The sequence below is a fragment of the Neopsephotus bourkii genome, unplaced genomic scaffold (assembly GCF_033783945.1).
Source record: "Neopsephotus bourkii isolate Nb327-2 ecotype Australia unplaced genomic scaffold, CSIRO-AGI_Nbou_v1 NB_196, whole genome shotgun sequence".
In the NCBI taxonomy this organism is placed as follows: domain Eukaryota; kingdom Metazoa; phylum Chordata; class Aves; order Psittaciformes; family Psittacidae; genus Neopsephotus; species Neopsephotus bourkii.
In genome coordinates this window covers 10196890-10218380 of record NW_026900709.1, presented here as the reverse complement: position 1 = coordinate 10218380, position 21491 = coordinate 10196890, and the positions used below count along the sequence as shown (strand labels likewise).

Here is a 21491-nt window from a genome sequence, read left to right as displayed (position 1 = left end):
TACGGGATGTAACAAACTACGGAGATTGGGTATATAGAAATACTACATTTAGTCAGCAGAGGGAGAAATCTTGCCTTGAAGAGGACTACAGTGATGGGGATTTGAGGCAAACATTTAGTTTAAAAGAATAAAATAAATGCTTCTGAGTTGGCCTATTCTGTGTCAGCTTGTTCACAGCTGGGAACAATTCAGCATCTTCCTGGAGTTTCCTATAAATGTATATAATATGGATAAATATGCATATATAGAATATGTAAAAAAAGGCAAGCCTGCATAATGTCCATTAAGACCACTTTTCATAATCTTTCATGTTGGTACGATAGCACAGTGCAGTCCTGTGCTATCAGACATGAGTAGACCTGTGTCCTTTTCTGTGCAGCCAATACATGTGTAAAGATCAAGTCTATTGAGAGAGAGAAGGCAGCCAGAGGGGCTTCTGTATCTGGACAATTGTCTACTCAAACAGTTTAATTTTGGCTGAAATTTTAGAATCAGTTCCTCAGTGTGAAAGAACAATATAGATTGGCTATTTCACAAAGCTGTATAGAGCTCTTTCAATACCCAGTAAACTGATAAAGCTTGCTTGAAGTGCTAGATTTGTCACAGGCTTGTTGAAATGTCCAATTCAAACACTGTAATGAAATACATGTTCATGTCTTTCTTCTATTTGATTAATTAAACCTTGTGTGCAGGCAGTTTAAAGAAAATGAATTTTAATTAAGCCAAGTATATTTATGACACTGACAACAGCGATCTATGTTAATATTATCTTTATAATAAAGACCTTTGGTAATCAGTTGTCACCCAGTTATCTTGTGTATAATGCTTGAGTTACAACTGACTTGAGGCAGTGCTTTCTTTGAATCCCAAGGTCTTTCTGGAACGGCCACCCTGGTGTTGTTATACAGTCAAAGTGTAAGATCTACATTCTGTATAGCAGAGTGGGGTAAATCATCTGCGTTCAGACTTCTTCAGTGTGCCTTTTTATAACTGATACTCATGGTTTAGGTTGGTACTCAATTTCTAATGTAAATAATTTGCAAACATTTTAAGCAAAGTTTAGAGTAATACAGATCCTCTTGTTTTAGTATGGTTGTTCTTAAGGCATTTCAGTTTTGTGGTTGTATTTCGGCAGTTGTGGGTTTGGGTTTTTTAATGTTTCCTATCTTATGGTGGTGCATTCTGTTTGTATTTGGTATGTTATTCCTGCAGTTCTTAAGGTTTGTTTTTGTTGGGTTGGTTTTGGCCGTGTTTTTTACTTTCTATAATGTATTTTCAATCCAAATGTCTGAGAGTGCCTTATCAAGTGAGTGCTATTAAGAGTACAGTGGGATTGCAGTAGTAACATTAAAACCCTAGAATTTAAAATTATTTTATTGACAGAGAATAATAATGCTAAATGCCTTTTTTATTCTGAAAATATTTATCTATTACCTATTTGTGTGTTAGTATTTATGTATGGATTTAAACATAGACATCTTTCAGATATTACTCTTCTTGATTTGAGAGTACCACCATACCATATGCATTGACTCTAAGCTGGTGGTTGTTTTTATAAAGCGTCCTGTCTTTCAAGTCCTCGGATGCATTCTGAAGAAGTAATGGTTGTGGCTGCAGAACTACTTTTAGCTCTATTAAGCTATGCACTTCTGGATGGATATGTACTTGATTCCTTCAACTGCTATCTGATAAGGCTGTTTCCAAAGGCATGTAACTGCAAATCATTATGGGCTTACTGTGCTAACAGTCTCACTTATATATATTTCTTCCTTTAAGGCAAGAACTTCTGAAATGGAATGGATGGGGATATAATGACTCCAAATTCATCTTCAACAAGAAGGGTCAAGCAGAATTCACAGGAAAAAGGCAAGTTGAAAATCTGTATAAAGGAAATAACTTATTTAGTATCTTTTTGAAAAGAATTTAAAACATTCACTGTTCCGTTCATCCAAAGAGGGCAAAAAAACTTGCTTTATCTCATAGAATAGGTCATTAGTTGCTCTGCACTTGATGGGTTTGCTGGGTTCTATACATAGTAGTCTTCTGTGTAGTGAAATAGGTGGGGTGGCTTACTGAAAGTTTTATTAAAAGTATTATAAAGATAAATTAATGGAGTACCCTCTAACTTGATATACTCTGTGCATTAAATTTCCCTTGGAGAACAGAATCAGACTAAGAACGTGCACCATATTATAAAGCCTTAGTGACATGCAGCAGGTCTGTGCATTTCTGAGGATCTCTCAAACATCAAGTTTCTTTATTAAACTTCCAGTTTGCGTTTGAGTTTAACTGTTGTGCACAGAGCTACTTTATCGCCTGAGGTTTTTATTTTTAAAATAAAAATTGCTTATCAGTTGTATGTTCTTTAGTGGCAAAGCTTCTGAAGGTTTAGTGCCTACTAGCACTTTGTATAGCAAGCTTGTTTTTCTGAGAAATTTGGGGTGGTTTTTTTGAGGAAGTGATATTAAAATTAAGTCTACTTGGGGATCTCTCTTTCAGGGGGATTTAGGCCTGACACTTGACATCTTGCTTTCTCTTTTTGTGTTATTGGAAATTAGTCTTGCAATGTCTTCCGTGGTTTAAAAAATACATGTTTTGTAAGAGTAAATGAAAAGAATAGGGAAAAGAAAGAAGTTTTAATTAAGTACTGTACTTCAGAAAAAATTCTTCCTGGTCTTTGAGTTTGTGAACTAGCATTGAGCTAGTTTGAGTCAAAGCTGCAAAAACCTAACTGGCATGTTGCGCACTTCGATCGTAGAATCATAGAATGGTTTGGGTTGGAAGGGAGCTTATGCAAAGTCTTGTCTTAGGTGCTTCAATTCACTTTATAATATTTAGGGAGATCTTGGTGATCTCTCTCATTTTGCCAGGATTCTGACTCTTACCACTTTGTCACTCATTCTTTCATCTGATATTTTTAGTTTATGTTGGATAGGTTATGCTGCACATTAAATCCAGACAGTGTGAAGATAAAAACAGGAAAGGGCTAGACTTGGATTATTTTTCAGGAGGAAGCATTGAGGCTGCTGTTTGACTGATAAATACCTACCAATCACTATTCTAGAAGGGGAGGAGAATGGCAGATTTTTCTCCTCATCTGCATTCTGCCTCTCTATTAGGTAATATTAGAGATGTCCTGTTGTGCCACACTGTTGTAGTTTCTGTGGAAAAAGTTTGTCACAGAGGCAAAAGGAGAGTGTTTGGAGTGAAAATAGGAGAACAGGCATCTGCAATGATGTTGAAGATGCTTTATCCTGTATAGTGTCTACTTACAGATCTGTTGTCCATAAATTTGTCTAGTAGCTTTCAAGTCTGCTGATAACTATCTGCCTCTACAGCATCCCATGGCAGCAAGTTCCATGTTGCTGTTGTGTAAAGTACTTGTTTTAAACCAAGTATCCTTTACTGTGTTGCAGGATTAGGTGATAGTTCATTGGCCTATCTGCTGCTTTATTGATTATGAGTTGTGTCCTCATATAATCTGCTGTCTGTTCATGCTGAAGAATCCTGGGCCCTTTAGTCTCTGCTTGTGAGGTCCCTTGGCCTCTACAGTTGTTCTCTGAACCCTCTCTAGCTCCACTACATTCTGCTGAATGTGCAAGTAATGCCTTTTTTTGGGGGTGGGTGGGCGGCTTTGCAATTGTCTATCTGTTATTTTTCATCTTCGTTTGTTTGCTCAGGGTTTTTAAAGTCCCAAGTTCCTATCTGTGTCGTATCTGTCTCCACGAAGTTGCTTAATAATACTCATCTAGTTGAATATTCCACTGATGAATTCAGATCACTGATGAAGACGTTATATAAAATTGGTCCTAGTACCAGTGTGTGGCAGACTGCACTCCTGATCTGTCCTGGACAGTGATCAAACCCTGCCCTTTACTTCTTATTCTGCGTTCTGATTATGAGGGAAGAACCTTTAACACTGTTTGTCTTGACAGTATGTAAGGTCTCTGCTGTTCACATGGTAGTGTGTCCATAAACACATCCTCTACCTATAACTAGCATGTAAACTGTGATACTGCTTTCCACACTACTGAAAGGGAGAGACCTTTCTTAAATGTGAAGAGGGGGGTGGAAGGAAGTTTTGGATATCTCAAAAGCATATGCTATGATTCCCAAAGATCATGCAGAAAAGTAATACTTAAGATGATGGTGATTTGATATTGTATGGAGTATAGAACAGTTAAATACAATGAAATGTGCAGTTACATGAAAACTGAATGTGTAGAAGCTTTGCAGGCTTGTAGGTAGAGAACTGGAAGTAAGTTTTGTGCATACATAGAATCAAAAGAACTGTGTCTGACATGCAATAGTTTAATCTAAAATGATCCTATGTAATAATTGACTTTTCAGGTACAGATTAGGTGGTATGGTATTACCAACTTTTAAGGAATGGATGGAAAAAACCTTTGGAGCCAGCCTGGATCACAAAACTACCTCTAGAGTAAGTAAATAGGTGAACCAGTTCCTTTGAACACTTGTCTTGGTGATAGTCAAGATCACACTGTTAAAGATAATTCAGCTGTTGTCCTGTAGGTCATGTTGCACATAATTGATTTAAATATAGTGTATTGGTACCTCAGGGTTTTTGGGGGGAAAAAAAAAGAAAAGATGATGTGGAACTACTATGTGAAACCTTCAGCGACTTTGCATAATTCGTGGTTCCACTTTAACTGGTGTTACTTTCATTGGAATGAAAGTTTCCAACTCAGAGGTTTTTGTCCTTGTGTGGAGGTTGCTCTTCAAGATAGTGGAAACTGTTAGCCTAGGGAGAATTGTTTATAGAACTTCAATGGTGTTCATGATAGCAAAGACAGAAGATACAGTGAAGTTAAATTGTGCTGTGTTTTCAGTGTATGTATGAAATCAAAGTTCTTATTTGACAGTATATTTTTTTTTAATGTCTGGATGCTGAAAACTGCTGCCAGAATACTCAAAATTGAGCTGAATATTTTCAGAAAAAAACCCACATTTGGAATGTTCTGGGTTTTGTGAAGCACCCATATTTTGCTTTTTAAAAAGATTAACTTGTGTAAGTCGGGAGAGCTGACTCCCTGCTAACAATAATTCCTTTGAGGCTGCAGGTTCCTGACTAGATAGATGCTTAAACAGTGTTGGAAGCAGGCTGTGCTTGCACAGTGACTTTAGCAACCTTGCTTTGGGTAACAGTTTTACCCATTTCTTGAGTGAATTCAAGATTGCATTTTCTCTGAAGCAGGTAGTCTCATAGGTCCTAAAAACCTGAATGTTTCTTCAGTCTTCTGTTGTTAATAGAGATTTTTTTTTTCATCTGCCATTGTAATTTGAAAAATGTCATCTTGATGTGTTTTCCTTAACCAGGATTGGTCTTGGTCTTAACTGGCAAATGCATTAACTTGTTGTGACCAGATATTGTGCGAGATATTGTTCTCTTTCTACATGTGAGGGACATATAAAATGAAGTAGAAGTGGAGGATAAGGAAGGGTTCTTGAGAGATACTGTTCTCTTTCTACATGTGAGGGACATAATAGAATGAAGTAGAAGTGGAGGATAAGGAAGGGTTCTTGAATAGTATCTTGATCCCACAGCATGTCTTGCAAACCAGTTCTTCAGGAGATCTTCCAGGAATGTTGAATGCTTTTCTGTTAACATTGTGCTGCTCTGGTTCTGATGCTCTTGGTGTGATCTGAAACAGGCTGGCTACCTTGACACAGAATAGGACACTGGAGTCTCCAGTATATATCTGGGCTTCTTATAGATACTCTCAGCTACTTATGCAGGTCCCTCATTTTCCGTCTGTTGTAGTTCCTAGTTTATACTTTAGTTTGTCATGCTGTATTGTTTTTTTACCTTCTACTGTCATCAGAGCATAACAAAACTTGTTTACAGAAACAGTAGTAGGGAAGGGATATCTTGGTCGATTTGTCTTTCTAGCTCATCTCTTCCTGTTTGTATTGTGTGAGAATGGAGGGTTCCTGTTGCATGCAACTTTTCTGTTATAAAGGTACCTGCTTCCATGATGATTGAGGCTTGATAATGTTGGGTTTTTGTCTTTCAGACTTGGACAGCAGTTTAGACCAAGTTCACACAGGCTTCCTGTCTAGCCTTTCAGTGCACAAATCTTAAAATATGTCAGTCCCATAAGAATAAATAAAGGTGTATTTTAGTTTGGCTTTGTGCAGAAGGTTTTTATAGATGAATATGACCATTTGAATCTTGAAGACAAAAACTTTACAGATTAAAATACTTGTCACAGGGAGATAAAAATCATGATACTTAAAACCATCTGCGAGGAATTAATTGTTACAACTTTAAAGTAGCTTATGTTCCTCTTAGCAAACAAAGATCTTTCAGCACTTGGGGTTCAACTTGAAATAATATGAAATAGTTCTGTCTGTGGAAATCCATGAAGAAACAGAAGTTTAAAATAGAAAATATAAGCAAAGCTAGCAAGGTTTTTTTTAAAAAGTAGGTCAAACAGCTGTATTTGGTACCTATTTGTTTATGTTTCTCAAGTTTGTCAGAGCTCTGGTTTTGGGTTAGCAAACAGCACTGCGTGATTCTGCATTGATAGCAGAATACCAAGAGTTTAGAGCAGTAATCCAAGACCTGACTGCCCTCTAAAATCATGATCTATCAGTATTGTTGTGCCTCTCACCTGAACAGCATTTAATTTTAATATCCTTGTTTGTAGGTGACAAAGTGAGTAAGTTGGAGGGAAAAGCCTTTTTCTCAGATGTCTGACACCTTTTTCAAGTATAATATTGTCCTTAAAGCAAGCCAGAACAGCACATATCCTCTTCCAGAAGTCAAATTATTGTTAAAACTGTATTTTTATTAGGTCATGTGTCCCATATGAAAACTCTGAAATAAACACTTAGCAATCATTTTGAACCTTTATAAATGTTGTTAACGATCAGTTGCAAATGTAGCTTGTGTAGATACTGCATCTGAATTATCCCTGTAAATACTCCTAATCTCTATGTAATCTTGCATAGTTTCTTGTATGGTGGACATTAGTAGGCAGGTTCCATCACTGAACTACCTGAAAACTTGCCAGTTCAAGTTTGAATCTTCCCTTCTTCAGCTCTCATGACTTTGAGACTTAAGCGATTCAGGAGAGTGCTGCTGTGGTGACAGATAGGACGCAGTGTCTATTTTGCTTGCTGTTAGCTTGGTAACTTGCTATCCTCTAAGCTTTCATCTTAAGATAAAAGACACATTTTGGCAAAAAGCGTCAACTATTCTGGAGGTTATATAGAGCAAAAGTAGGAAAAACTCTATTTCAGGAGAAAAAACTTGAATGGGTGAATATCCCCTTTTTTGTGGAAGGAAACTGAAACTTCAGAAGGTGAGAGAAGTGAATTCAGTTTTCTTTGTAGTTGTGAAGAAGCATAGGTTAGGCTCATTCAGAAAAGGTCCAAGTTCCTTTGACTATGTGGAATGCTTAGTACAAAACGTTTTTTGGTGGTATGTTTGTAAGAAAGCTCTCATGTGTCATTAGCAGCCCATAGTCTTCCCTGAGAGCTTTATACCAAAATTGTAAACATATTCTTCTCTTTGAGTTGAAAGTGATGTTGGCTAATTTGCCAACGAGGTTTTCATGACAGAACTTTGAGCACACTGCACTATGTTTTAACTGATTTTTTTGCAACTCCTGATTTTATTTTTAGGAGTGTATTTAAAATAATAGGTGCAGTAGTAAAAAACTTTCAGTTCTCCTGGTCTCAGACTTGAGGGACTCTTTTAATGAACTTATTTCCTTATAGGCAACCTTAAATGTTAATGATGTACCTCCATCCATTGTAAAAGAAGAATTTCTTCAGGATCTTAGAGCCACTAAAATCTCATACTCACAGGATGCAGAAGATAGGGTATTCAGAGCTCATGGTAAGAGACCCTGATTTATATAACTGTGTTGCTTTTGATGCGTCCCTGTTGGAACTTGTTAACTTACTGTTTGTGTTTCAGGTCACTGCCTACATGAGATATTTATACTCAGGGAAGGAATGTTTAAGCGAGTTCCTGATATAGTTGTATGGCCTGGTAAGCTCTAACTGTTACATTCTGCCTTCTGATCTGGGAGGCTGTTGTTTACTGAACTCCTGTGCTTTCTTGTCATGGGGAGGTTCTTCACTTGTCTTTACAGAAATCAAAGAAATTTTATCATGAATGGTAATTCATGATTGTTTAACATCTGGATTGCAGGTTGTGCCTGTGAAATCCCATTGTTCTGTGGTGAAGTCAAATTTGTTATTAAATATAGCTGAAGTTTCTGTTGACAGCTAAATTCATGACTTGGGTAACCACAGTGTAATTTGAACTTGTATGTTCACCAAGAATAGTTGTCTAAATGGCAGTCTGAACCTTGTTGGCTTTTTTTAAAGGAGTACATGATGATAGAGGGTTAGTGAAATGTTTGTATTTAAAGAGCTTTGTTTTACAACGTACTGTACTTCAGTAAAAAAAAAGGGTAACACCTGTAACTCCTATCAGAACAGTTCACAAAGGATTATTGACTTGAAGAAAGAGCAGTGCAAGCTGAGTACAGGCTAGGTCCACTTTAAGAAGAGTTAAAACTAAAGCTGTTGTAGATAATATGTAGCAGAAAATACGCCTGCTTCTATCTAGTAGAAGAATACAAATACTTAAATTGATATGGCGGTTTGCACACTTGTGTGGATTTTCTGCTTGAGTTGTGTTTCTCATCACTGGGAGCTACTTCCCATGTGTGATTCTTCAGTAGCTAACAAAAAACTCATTAGATCTAAGTACCTGGCGACGTCTGTTCAGGATGAATCCAACTCTTCTCTGTTTGTAACTCTTCTAATACTTTGATAACTGTGCTGCATTAGAAACCCTAAAATTTCTGAGAAGAGCTTAGTCTTAGCTCAATTTTGCTTCCTTTATTTAGGGAAAAAAATCACATATGGGAAGCTTAAAAAGAGACACTATAAGATGCATCTGATTACTTGAGGACAGGTATTGACATGACAGCACTAGTGACTATGAACTGCACTTGCCACAGCTTTATTTTGTGCAGCTCCAAAAGCAACTGAAATGACATGATTGACTACCTTTGTTTAAAGCTGCTCTGTATGGCAAGAGCGAAGTAGCCGGGGTTCATACGCCTCTGTTGAGTCTTGCTCATTCTCTGCTGTTTGCACGAACTCATGTGCGCACTGTATTTGATCTTTTTTTTTTGATCCTTTTCCTTGCCTGTGCACAAGCATTTCTGCTTCCCTCTCTGACCGGATACAGAATGCATTCTGAAAAAGTAAATTTCACCAGCAGCTCTACTTTCAAAACTGAATGTCAGTGAGGAAGAAAAAGATGTTATTCAGGGCCCAGAAGAGAATTATTCTTGCTTAAAATAAATTGGACAGCCAATTTTCAATAAAAGCTGTAAGGTTGATTTGTTCTCCAAGGTACCTAGATTAACTGTTAACAGTTTGATAGCCCTGAGAATTTTACAGAAGGTGTCAATCCATGAGTAGAGCAGGAGACTAAGGTTTGTACTCAGTTCTTCAAGAGTAGAATTGTTTCAGGTCTAAACTTTAGGCTAATACTTCTAAGCCTAGCTTGTATTTAGTGCCTGACTCTTTGAAATGTCTTCCTTGCTGGTGTCAGAAATGGAGCTGCTGCTTATTCAGACTGCAATATGTAGTACTAAGCCTATATAACAGTACTAAGCCAAATCCTGTTTTTTAACTGTTTGGACTTTTTTAGTTTGCCATGAAGATGTAGTTAAAATCGTGGAATTAGCCTGCAAACACAATCTCTGCATAATACCATTTGGCGGTAAGTGTTAGAAATCTCAAATCCGTTTACTAGTGAAAATGTATTCTACTTGAATTCAATGTAAATATGTGATCTTGGTAATATATTGTAACAATAATTCAGTAGTTGGGGCTCTTCTGCTAGTATGTTAGGTGTGGTCTTTTTTTTTCTTATGAGCTTGCAGTAGTAAAAGCTGCTATATACAATTTAGTGGAAGTCATTAAAGGTATGTCAACATCTTGAATATTGAATGTGCCAGAGGAGTGACTGTATGAAGCTGAAGTCTACCTCTGTCTTGGAAGCTTTCTAGGAAATAAGAGATTAAAATGTCATAGTTAGAGGTGTCATGTTTTTGGATGTGTTACTTGTGCTCTGTTAAAAACCCCACATATAAATAAGGATTTTTTTTGTAATACTGTTGAAGTTCATAGGTCCAGGGAGAATTGTGGTTAGAGACCGTATTGCAAAATCATTAACCATAATTCTGATTGCCTTTTAGACATTGTTCAGTCTGGAAGTTAGAGTAGAGACTCCTGTGACAAGAGTTTTTTGGGAAATGTTCCAGGTACAGAGTACAAGTAAAGGCCTGTGTAATGTGTGTCCCTAGCCTAGAGAGTTTCTGAAGGACACCAGGTTCTTACTTGTGGATGCTTTATCCTCTAAGCCTGCTGAGGTAGAGTGGTGAGTTACTGTGTTTTGACTTGAAGCTCATAGAGCATGGGGTGTTGCTTTCCTGAGCTTATTCTGTGAGAAGCTTTTTGTCAAGAACTCTTAATTCTGTGGGATAAATCTGTGTGTTGGTTGGTACTTGCTTGTGCTGTAAGAGTGTAGCCCCTGTAGGAAGGACATTTGCTATTTGAGAAGATGAGCATGTCACTGAAACCAGCTCTATTATTTTGGTATTGTCTTTTCCCTAAAACCCTCTCATCCTTTCTAGCTGTATCTGGAGAGTTGTAACACTCTCTATGTAACCAGTCGGTTTTGGTACTAGTAAATTGGTATAGCTGAAACTATTGACTATCTTTTCTTTGCTGACCAGGCTAGAGAAAGAGATTCAGTTTGTTTTCCAAGTATGCTTATACTAAACTATGATCAGCTTCTGGAGCTATTACTATAGGGGCTGATATTGAAGGAAAATGCCACCTCTCCTACCACTGGAAATGAAGATGATGAGCTTGACTGCTCTTGGAGAGTGTTTTATTAGTTGGTGCAGTGTCCATGCTTGCCATTGGCTGTTCTCTTGTAGCTTCCTGTGGATGTTTAGCATCCTTTTGTAGCCTTTGAGAAGCCAAAGGCTTCTTGGAGGCTGTTCTGTGACATCCTGTAAAAATGCATCAGAAACCTTGGGTGAAGTTGGACATTTGGTTTTATCCTTTTTTGGGTTTTGTTACAAGTTGTATCCTTTCTGTTTCTTGCTTTTGGAGAAATATCAAATACCTGTATTAGGTAGACCTCTTAAGCAAACTTTTTAGGTAGAAGTATAGTGACTTCCGTAGTGATCTCGAAAGACTATCTATAAGCCATAGCTGTCTGTTTCTTTAATGGACTTTATTTCTTATCTTTCCTTGTTTTAAGAATCTGTTCTGGACTTAACAGAAGCAGCTGAGATGGTCACAGAATTTGATGGTTTGTTATCAAGTGTGGTTAAATCATTGTCATCTTGAGTGCTGCTTTGGTTTTGTGAAACTCCATTTGGAAGAATCAGCAACCCTAAAAGGCTAATCACTAGCCTCAAACAGTTAACTTCATTAGACTTACTTTATTAAGTTCAATGACAGAAAGGAGGGAGAGGGGGATGCTACATGAAGAAAAGCTACTGGAGGATTTTATGATCAGTGTCACTCATATTTGCAGGAGGGACGAGTGTATCTAGTGCCCTTGAATGTCCTGAAGAAGAAAAAAGAACAATTGTCTCACTGGATACATCACAAATGGTATACGTCTTAATTTTTTAATGTTTGTTTGGGGGTGGTTTTTTAATTATCCTATGGTTACTTGGAGTGGTGATCATTAGCAAATGACTTTTCTTTGTAAGAATAAAATAGGGATGGAAGTACTACTTTGTACCATACATGATTAAATTGCCACTCCTTCTGTTTAAATGATTTTTTTTTTTTCTGATGTTAGCCCTGTGCTACTTCATATGACCTGTAGATATTTAATAAGCAAAAAACCACTGTTAACCCTTCTTATAGCAGCTTTAAGAGTAAATCAGAAGAAGCTACTATTCTTCTCTGTTGGAACTTGTTATGTGAGGTTAAATAACCAATAACTTCCTCCTAGCCTTTTATTGCAAGTTTTACCTTTTTGCAGACTTAAAAATACTTAAAGGTTGGTAAGGTGATGCAGTGTCTATAAATCAACTTGAAGGATCAACTTTAAAGAAAAGAACACCTAGATTTTTGTATAGATAGCATCTTGAGAATGTGATTTTTATAGTTTTATGGAAGTCCAGAAATGAAGTTCTGTAAAATTTAGTGCTGGTTTTCATCTTCCCATTATGAAGGAGCTTTACACTTTTAAAATAGTGGTTTTATGGTTACACTGTAATAACATGCTTGAGAAACACCTCTGTGGCTTTGATGTAAGGCTCTATTGCCCCTGAGCCCTGGCTGAGCTAATTAACTCCTTTAGCCTTGAAGGTAAGACCTGGGTTTTGGCTTCATCTTCTCTGCTTGCTCAGTGGTGCTTCTGTTACACTGAGAAATGACAAGTTTATCTGATTAAAGTGATCTTGTTCTACAAAGGTGGCAGAACACATGCTTTTGTCAGCTAGATATTAAAGTATACACCAGGTCAGAAAATGGACCACTTATATCTGTATTTTACCAGCCAGTTCTTATAATTATTAATGAAGAGGGAAAATTAGGAAATTAAATTGAAAAGAAGCATTGTCAGAGTTAAAATCTGGGTGTCTCAGAGCAGTTAAGATGATTGGCAAAGCTTTACTATTTTAATAGGCAGCTAATGGGTATTTTTGCCTTGTAGGTAGGGTCTACATGACATAAAAATATAAACATCTTAAATTATTTAAACAGATTGTGCTGAAGCTGAGTGTCTGAAAGGAGCTGAAATAGCTGGCTTTGAATAATTAGCCCAGAATAATTTTGAATATAGCTTTGAATAAATTTGAAAAAGCTGGCTTTGAATAATCAGCTCCAGTTGCGAGCGGAGACGGTTGCTTTAAAGCAGGATTTAATTTGGACTAGAAGATGTCCACGTTTCTGTCAGCTGAAAAATTAAGGCAAGGGAAGTTAAGAGTTATTCTCCTTCCTAACAATATTAATACACAAATTATAAAGTATGCCAGAAGTGTAGCTAATAAGAATGAGGAGCAGAAGCTAAAGCTTCTGTAGTGTCTTTACTATAAACAAAGCTAAAACTTTATATATGGTTTTTTTATTATATTTGTTTCCAAGTTTCTCCTTCACATGCATTGTCCTCATTGACAATCATGCTTAGTGCACTGTGTAACTTGTAGCATTTACTGCTTTTCCTGTTTAGTAGGATATACTGATGGAACAATGAGTATTGCATCAGGCAAAATGATACAATCCTTCCAAATATCTTAAATTTCTAAAGCATGTAACTACTCTGTCATCCTGTAGTATATCTTGCTTCTAGCTTACTGTATCAAAATCCAAGAGCTGACCTGGAATAACTGAATGTGATCTTTTTAACCCTTTAAGTATGTTTAAGAATACTTTTCTTGGTGTATACTTAATATTCAGATAGTCAGATTCGGCACCTTCAATTACTAACTTTGAAAAATGACTGTATTGCTTAACTTCTGTAAGAGTTTTAACTTAATTTTTTCTGGCTTTTCGGTATCATTTCTGTAAATATTCCTAGCATAAATTGGCTCACAGGTATGTGGTGATTTCATAAACTGTAACCTGTTGTGTAGCTGTTTGGCAGAGTGAGGAGGCTCAGCTTCTACTGCTGTAATAGCTGAAACAGTATTAATAGTAAAGGGAAGGAAAGAAACAGAAGTCTTTAACACTCATTCTTACTTTTGATTGGCTTTTCAACAGAATCGGATTCTCTGGATAGATGAGAAAAATTTAACAGCTTGTGTGGAAGCTGGCATTGTTGGTCAAGATCTGGAAAACCAGGTATTTTTAACTCGTCAAGCATTTAGTATTTCTCAGTTTTTTGGTTTTTTTTTTAGCTGTTCCTCATGTCTTGTCTAAATCATTGACTTCTAGCTTGATTGTTTTCATGTAGACTGGTATGGTAAGCATTATATGCAATAGCTGTGAACCATATTTTTAATACATGGAGTGACTCTGAGTACATGAGGATTTCTGTGCAATTCCTTCAATGTGTGAAGAATACAACAAAATCAGCTCATCTACCTGAAGTGTATATTAATTTTAAAAACTTGCTTCATCTACTAGAACTCCAGTATTATTGGCAAATCAGATGTGATTAAAACTAGGAGTCCAAGTTGTGCTTGTTTTGTGTAGCATAAGGTGAGCATAACTACATTTTAATACTACAGTTAATGCCAATGCAGACTTCCACAGAAGTACAGGTAGATACATATTTGGACTGTGCAAAGAGAAAATGGAAAGGTTTGTTTGGTTTGCAGCTTGCCAGTATTAAGCTTTGGATTGGAGGCTATCTTCTGTTGCTGTAAGAGGCTTTGCCAGCATTATCTAGGTATTACCCTGCAGAGAAGAGATTGGTGCCTCTTAATGTATTCCTCAGTCTTCAGGTGCTGAAGTTACTTAAGCTATCTCATTTACAGGTATCATGAACCTTATAACAGTAACTAAAAATTAAGAGCCAAATTCTAAGCAAGTAATGGGTTTGGAAAACCTGGTATTTGACAAAAGTTAGGCTGTACACTTTACAATGAGGCATTCAAAAGCAATGTACATGTCACATTTTGTCTATCAGCTAGTGACTCTAGTGTGATTAAGATACTTTTCTGCTGGATGAAAACTCCAGATATTAGTGGGCTCTATAGAGAACTGTTTATACAACCTGTGGAAATTGGCAAGTTGTAACTGAAGCAAATTTCTTGTCAACTTGGAGACTGAGGAGGGTGGAAGTTCAAACTCTTTCCTAGTATATGACCAATAAGCATATAAAGCCACAAGATCTCTCTGGTATGAGAGAGGACCATGAGCTAGATGAATCACCATAGATATTACATAAAAGTGGCTTTCAATCATTTAAGTTGGAACCGCTTTGTATGACAGAACATAGTTAATGATTCACATTATGTGGTATATTTAAATACCTATGTCCAACACAATTATCAGTTGGTCAGTGCAAATTGATCATCTCAAATGCACTAACGCAGTTATCACTTAATGTGAGGCTACTGGGTCTTTAATTCTTCCTGCCCAGCAGTTTTGGTGTTGCAGTTCCGAGGGCATCAAATGAACCTCAGGTGCTGTACAGATGGCAAAGCCAAGTTAATACAGAAAAATGAGAAACAAGTGACTAGTTAGTGTACAGGAATGTGTGATCTGCATCACAAATAGTTGACCACACTGCATACAGGAAGCCCAACCAGATGGCTGTATATTAAAACATACCACTTCTTGAGAGAATTAAGTACAGGCAATTTGCTCACATTTTCTGCAGACCTGCTGCATATCACATTAGGATAGAAAGAATAAGAGATTAAGTACCTTATTTATTGGCAGCATTTGCGCAAAGTTGGCAGTTAGTTATAGGGTTTTTTCCATGCATAATTGAATTTGTACCTTCTTATGGAAGATAGCAGTCTTAGTTTTAAAACATTGGGGGAGTATTATATTTCGATACATAGCACAATGTATACACAGTTGAAACAATTAACTTGCATTTCATTTGCATGTCAAAGACAAAACTTGTGTTAGGATATATGGGGGTGTGGTCAGGATGCTTTAAGAAAAGGCCCAAAACCCCACAAACACACTCACCCCAAAACCAACCTCAAAACCTAGCATATTGAGATTTGGAGTACTAAGCAAATACTAGTACTCCATCTGTAGAATACTTTTTTTCCTTTCTTTAGCTTGCTGAAAGTGGCTTCTGTACAGGCCATGAACCAGACTCCATGGAGTTCAGCTCACTAGGAGGATGGGTATCAACACGAGCATCAGGCATGAAAAAAACCATCTATGGAAACATTGAAGATATGGTAAATAATTCTGATACTTTTTTCTAATTATTCTGTTTGGAAGTTTAACCCTTATAATGACTCACAATAAGGAAAAAGGGATAATAAACTGTGGTTCTCTTAAGTGATACAGTTTTGGCATCAAATCTTAACTGAAGTGGTTGTTTTCTTGCCTTTGGTATTAGATGAGTGATAAGGATTATTAGTACTAAAAGTCAATTTCATTTTGGTACTCACTGGCTAGCTTAAGGAATTGTTACCCTCTCCTGGCTCTGGTGCCTTCCTCCACTATTTTGTGCTCTCTATTAATCTAGTGTAATAAACTTGTCAAACATTCCGGGTAATTGCAAAAGACCCATGTTCTCTCCTACACACTGTGTATTTCTGAAGTAGTCTAGTTGGATCATCTAACTGATATCAAACTAGCTCTTTCTCTTTTCCTACATCCCCTAGGCTAGTAGTTTTCCAAATCAGTAGGCTGATCTAATTGACCATGTGGAAGTACAATAGTGAAATCTAATGTCACCACATGGTCTGTAGGAACACTGAGGAAGGAAGCAATGGCAACATTCTACTCCTGAACCCATTTTAAGCATTAAAATAGTTTGTCTTTAACCCAGGTAATTTGTTTTTTAAAGTGTATACTTTGATTTAAAAATCAACCTTCTCTGGTATAACAGATATATTGAACATACTGAATTTAAAATCATCGCTGTTCAGACTTTGCCTTTTTGCTTCAGACTTCCAGCTTTGTGTTGTAGTTCATACTTGTGCCCTTGCACATGTGGGTTTTTTCCCCTCTTTCTTGCAGCACATTCTAGGTAATGTATCCCCATAATCCCAGGCTTTTTCGTTAGCTCATAGCACAGACATGTTTGTTCCAGGCATAGGCATGACACTTTACTGTCAGTAACTGAGCTTGGCAGGAGCTACACAGATTTTATTCAGTAGGCCTGGCTGAACTAAAACTACTAGCACTTACAAAGCGTCTGTCATCTGTCCCCTACTGCTTGAAGTGTTTGAATGGTATAGTTTTGCTTGTACTGATAGATGGGAAGCAGAAGGCTGTTCTGTGATGGAAACATAACTTTAGGCTACGACAGCTCCTGAAATTTTCATTAGGAGGAAATAGGATTGAAAATTGATTCAGAACAGTTCATGGGTTTCTAAATGGCACAGTGAGAAAGTTTCAGGCAAGTGTTTACTTTCTGAGGAAAGTTTATATCTAGAAATAGTGTGTTGCATAAGCTGCCTGAAATCCACTTTACTGCAGAATCAACAGTTCGTAAAATGCATATAATTAAATTCTTGAATAACTTGGAGCAGGGTAAAAATTACTTGGCTACCTGTGCATGAAAGTTTTAAAGCCATTAGTTGAAATTCAGTCATTTTGGCTTCGCTTAAAGGCTTCACTTCAAATAAAAACCCAAACCCCCACTTCTTTCACATAAAATAGAATAAAGGATTAAAAAAGCATATCTAGGCTCTGTATTGCATGTGCATGGATAAAGCTGGATGTAATAACATTTGAAAAACATTTGAAAATATAGAGCATTCTAGCCTTACACATGTATGCCTTATTGCTAATTTAATGTTAATAATCTATTTCATTAAGCTTGTTTTTGTCTTTCCTACTAATAGAAATATTTGTGTAGCAAACAATAATTAACTTGTATTAGCTTTATCAAGCAGCAGTTCTAAAGCAAAAGTTAAGCAAAATTTAAACCCCCACTTTTCTTCCTCTGAAGTACTATATATATTCTGGAATAAAATCCTAATATTCGTAAAGTACTACCCTCACTGAGAAACAAAACAGTTTTAACTTGTATTGTCTGCATGTAGCCAACAGCTGATTTGTTAAAGAACTGGAAGCAGTCTGTTGTGTGGGCAAACTGTGTTGTGTTATTGTAATTGCAATAGTCCTTGCATTATCCCAGAAGTTCTTTGGGCTGTTCGAAGTCTACAAAGCTGTACTGTATGATGTTTTGTAGAAAATAAATACTGTACAAAAAAACATTGTGTTTAATGCTAATATTGATTGTTGCATATTGTTTGAACAGGTGATTCACATAAAAATGGTAACTCCTAGAGGAATAGTAGAGAAAAACTGCCAAGTACCTCGCATGTCAACAGGACCTGATATCCATCACTTCATTATGGGATCTGAAGGTATAGGCATAGTAATTTAATGTAACCACATCTTTATTTGGCTTCTGTAATGGCTTGATGATCTGACCATCTTTATGCTGTGGCTTCTACTGTGTCTATGGGTAGCATTATGCAGGTATGAATTTCTTCTGTTAGGGTAACAAATTGAGACCTTAAGACTGTGAAGTTAAGCAACTCTGAACAGTGCTTAAAACAGATCTGTGGAGTTAGCCTACAAGTCTAGTAACAAACATTGTGATTTAGATCTTTTGAGAGTTCACCATGTAAGTAGTCAGGAATAAATCACCTACTACTTGAACTCTTGGGATTTCTGGTTTATGTTAACTTAGGACATCCTGGTAAACATTTAAGTTGGGTAACTTGCAAGAAATACATCTTGCAATACTTTACTCAGTTCTTCTTTCTTTCTGAAGGGACTCTTGGAGTGGTTACTGAAGTTACGATAAAGATTCGCCCAGTCCCTGAATACCAGAAGTATGGCTCTGTGGTCTTCCCTAACTTTGAACGAGGGGTGGCCTGCTTAAGGGAAGTGGCAAAGCAGGTAATGTTGTCAAGGGCACAGATTCTAGCGCTAGTGATGTGCTGATGCTGTAGTATTTCTGGCAACTGATAACCAAGGATTTGAGATATGAGCCCCATAAAGTGTATATGGTCTGTGAGGCTTTTGGAAATTATGCAGTTGAGGCTCGAGTGTGTTCTGAATTTGCTTGATGTACTGAGCCAAACCATGGATGTGCCTTTTAATATCTTTTTTTTCAATGAGAATTATTTCCATATCTTGGCACAGAAAATTTGGCTTTCCATCTCCTTCAATGGAGAGCTTTATCCTCAGATTAATTCAGGACTATGTAAAAGGAACCAGTATTTAAAGGAATTAAGTTGCAGCATGCAAGTAAAAGGCAGCTGAATTTGTGGTTCTGAAGTGACAAAGGAACAAAAGTTATGCAATTGAAGGATATGGCCTATGTTTAGAAAACACTTCTTAAAGCATAGTGACATTTTCAGGTGAGCTGGATATTTTGAGGTGGAACTGTGCTTACAGTGCATTATTTAAATAGATCCTTCTGCATAGCGTGATCAGATGGTTTTCGGGTAGCAAAATCCAGACATGGATATCCAAATTGCATAATAACTTTTCCTCATGGCCATGCTTCGAAGCAGATCTTACACTGGCTAGCCTCTTTCTTCACTATCTTAGACTAACTTCTCTTTGCTCTGTGCAGAACATATCAAATAATTTCTATGAATGGTGGAATATACCCTGAGTTGGGGAAGTAATTTCAGAAATGTCTTAATTAATGCCAAACTAAACACAGCTTTACATTTTTTCCAGTGATTGGGCTAAATTAATGACTTAATGTTCCAAGCCAGATGTTCAAACTGGTATGTGAATGACATGTATATGCTAGTCAGCAGCACTTGCCAGTTCTTCTTTCATGCTTCTACTGCTAGTGCTTGTTCTTCCTGTTAAAGGTATCTAAGCAGACTGTTTGGGAATGCTTAATCATGTGGCTGAACAACATTTTAAGTCAATTAAGTAACTAGTGTCCTTTTCCTAGCTATGGGCTTAGGTAGAAAAGGAGAAAAAAAGGCACTATTAGCCACTTAGCGTTGCTCCATTTTTAAGCTTTTGTTGCTACTGCTGCTGTTTCACTGCTTACTTTAGCCTGAAGTACTTACTCCTCTTCTTTTGCCCTTTGCATCAATCTTGGTGATAATTACAGCGATTGTTATCTGAAAAGCTGTTTCTTGTCTATATTAGTCTACTTTAATGTAAGAATAACCAACCTGCAGGATACAGGTGGTTTGGTTCTCATTTAAAACCACTCATCTAGCCGTCTTCTCTCAGCCTGCCTGGTGAGCTATCTTAGTTCTTCATGCTCTTTTTTTCCTATTGTGTGACAAGGTATAGAGGTATTATGGAGGGTGAGCATGTCAGTGGTAGATACATACTTCCATAATTATGTGATTAGATGAGAGTAGCCTAAATTCAGGCTTTGTCATGTTCCTCTGGCCATACATGTCAGTATAACTGGACATAGCTATCACAGGTACATGATGTGGGTATATGCATGATGAGAAGCTTGCCTAATTGAGGGCAAATCTGTTTTTTCAGATTTCTGTACAGTGCAGAATGTAGGTTGGACCCAGATAGGGATTTTAATTGCAGTCTCATGGCAGAGCATTAATGTACTGGGTCTGACTGCAATGGAGTTAATTTTCTTCATAGCAGCCCAAGGGGTGATGCATTTTGTACTTATGACCAAAACAGTGTTAACACACCGGTGTTTTAGCTGAACAGCATGTACACCCTGTAAAGACTTTCTCTATTTTTCATTCTTTTCCCCAGCAGCAAGTAGGTTGGAAGCAAACAGGAGGCTGAGATGGAATGCAGTTGGGACAGCTGACCCAAATTGACCAAAGGGATATTCCGTACCATAGTAACATAGAACATTTTGGGTTAGAAGGGACCTTAAGGGTCACCTAGTTCCAGTCGCCCCTGCCATATGCAGGGACACCCTCCACTAGACCAGGTTGCTCAAAGCCCTATCCAGTCTGGCTGTGAATGCTGCCAGGGAGGGGGCATAATATCAGATTAATCTGTGTAACATCATGGTCAGAAGTAAAACTGTAGAGAATTGGACTTTTTCAATGAATTCGTAATATATGTATTCCTTTGATTGCATACTAACATAAGCTTGGTATTCTAATCAAGTATGGCATCTTTAATGCATATGGCAATTTAGAAAACCACTCGGTACTTGAAGGCCAAAGGTCTTTGGACTACACGTTGTTAGCTTGATGCTCAACTTAAAATTCTCAATGCGTTATATCTAGACATACCTAATAAATGTTGCTATTCAAGTGAAAACAAGCTTATAGTCACTGCTTTTCAATTATAATCATGGCCATAGGTCTCTGGTATCAAAGTGCTTTCTTATAGTGTATTTTTAAATAAAAACTGAATTTAACTGAATGTTAGCAAAACTATGTGCATAATCCTTTTTTTTTTTTTTTTTCTTCCTCCCTTGTGTTCCCCTAACTTGGCCCTCAAGAGATGTGCTCCTGCATCAATTCGCCTTGTTGACAATGCACAGTTTCAGTTTGGTAAGTATGTAGACATTCTTGGATAAATATCTCTTTCCAAGGGTTTTGCTTTTTAGTCACTTAAGTCTGTTTTAGGTGGTAATTCTGTTGCTCAAACCTAGGACAATGAGCCCAAAGTTCAAAAGCCAGTTAGTGTCACAATGTGTACTTTCAGGAACAAAAGTCTGGTTTTGTCCTTGGGAAAAGAGTATCAACTACAACAGTCAGTAAAGAGCCATGCTGTGCATATAAATACATGAGATTTTTTTTTTTGCTACTTTTCCATTCTTAGCATATAGTCTACTGCCGAGTTTGAAATTGTGGAGGTGCTTCCTCTATTTTACCATAAGGAGCAGA

At 37.1% G+C, this 21491-nt stretch overlaps 1 protein-coding gene across 10 annotated transcripts in view; it reads left to right on the top strand.

The window, feature by feature from the left end:
- AGPS (alkylglycerone phosphate synthase) overlaps window positions 1-21491 on the top strand; it is an 82489-nt gene that overhangs the window by 38294 nt on the left and 22704 nt on the right. For all 10 annotated transcript variants that reach the window (XM_061379576.1, XM_061379568.1, XM_061379607.1 and 7 more), the window contains 11 exons: window positions 1777-1866; window positions 4351-4441; window positions 7747-7867; window positions 7949-8023; window positions 9707-9778; window positions 11612-11691; window positions 13792-13872; window positions 15774-15899; window positions 17939-18047; window positions 18461-18588; window positions 21104-21155. In XM_061379576.1, the coding sequence (XP_061235560.1) occupies window positions 1777-1866; window positions 4351-4441; window positions 7747-7867; window positions 7949-8023; window positions 9707-9778; window positions 11612-11691; window positions 13792-13872; window positions 15774-15899; window positions 17939-18047; window positions 18461-18588; window positions 21104-21155 (1025 nt within the window). The remainder of the gene's footprint in view (window positions 1-1776; window positions 1867-4350; window positions 4442-7746; window positions 7868-7948; window positions 8024-9706; window positions 9779-11611; window positions 11692-13791; window positions 13873-15773; window positions 15900-17938; window positions 18048-18460; window positions 18589-21103; window positions 21156-21491) is intronic.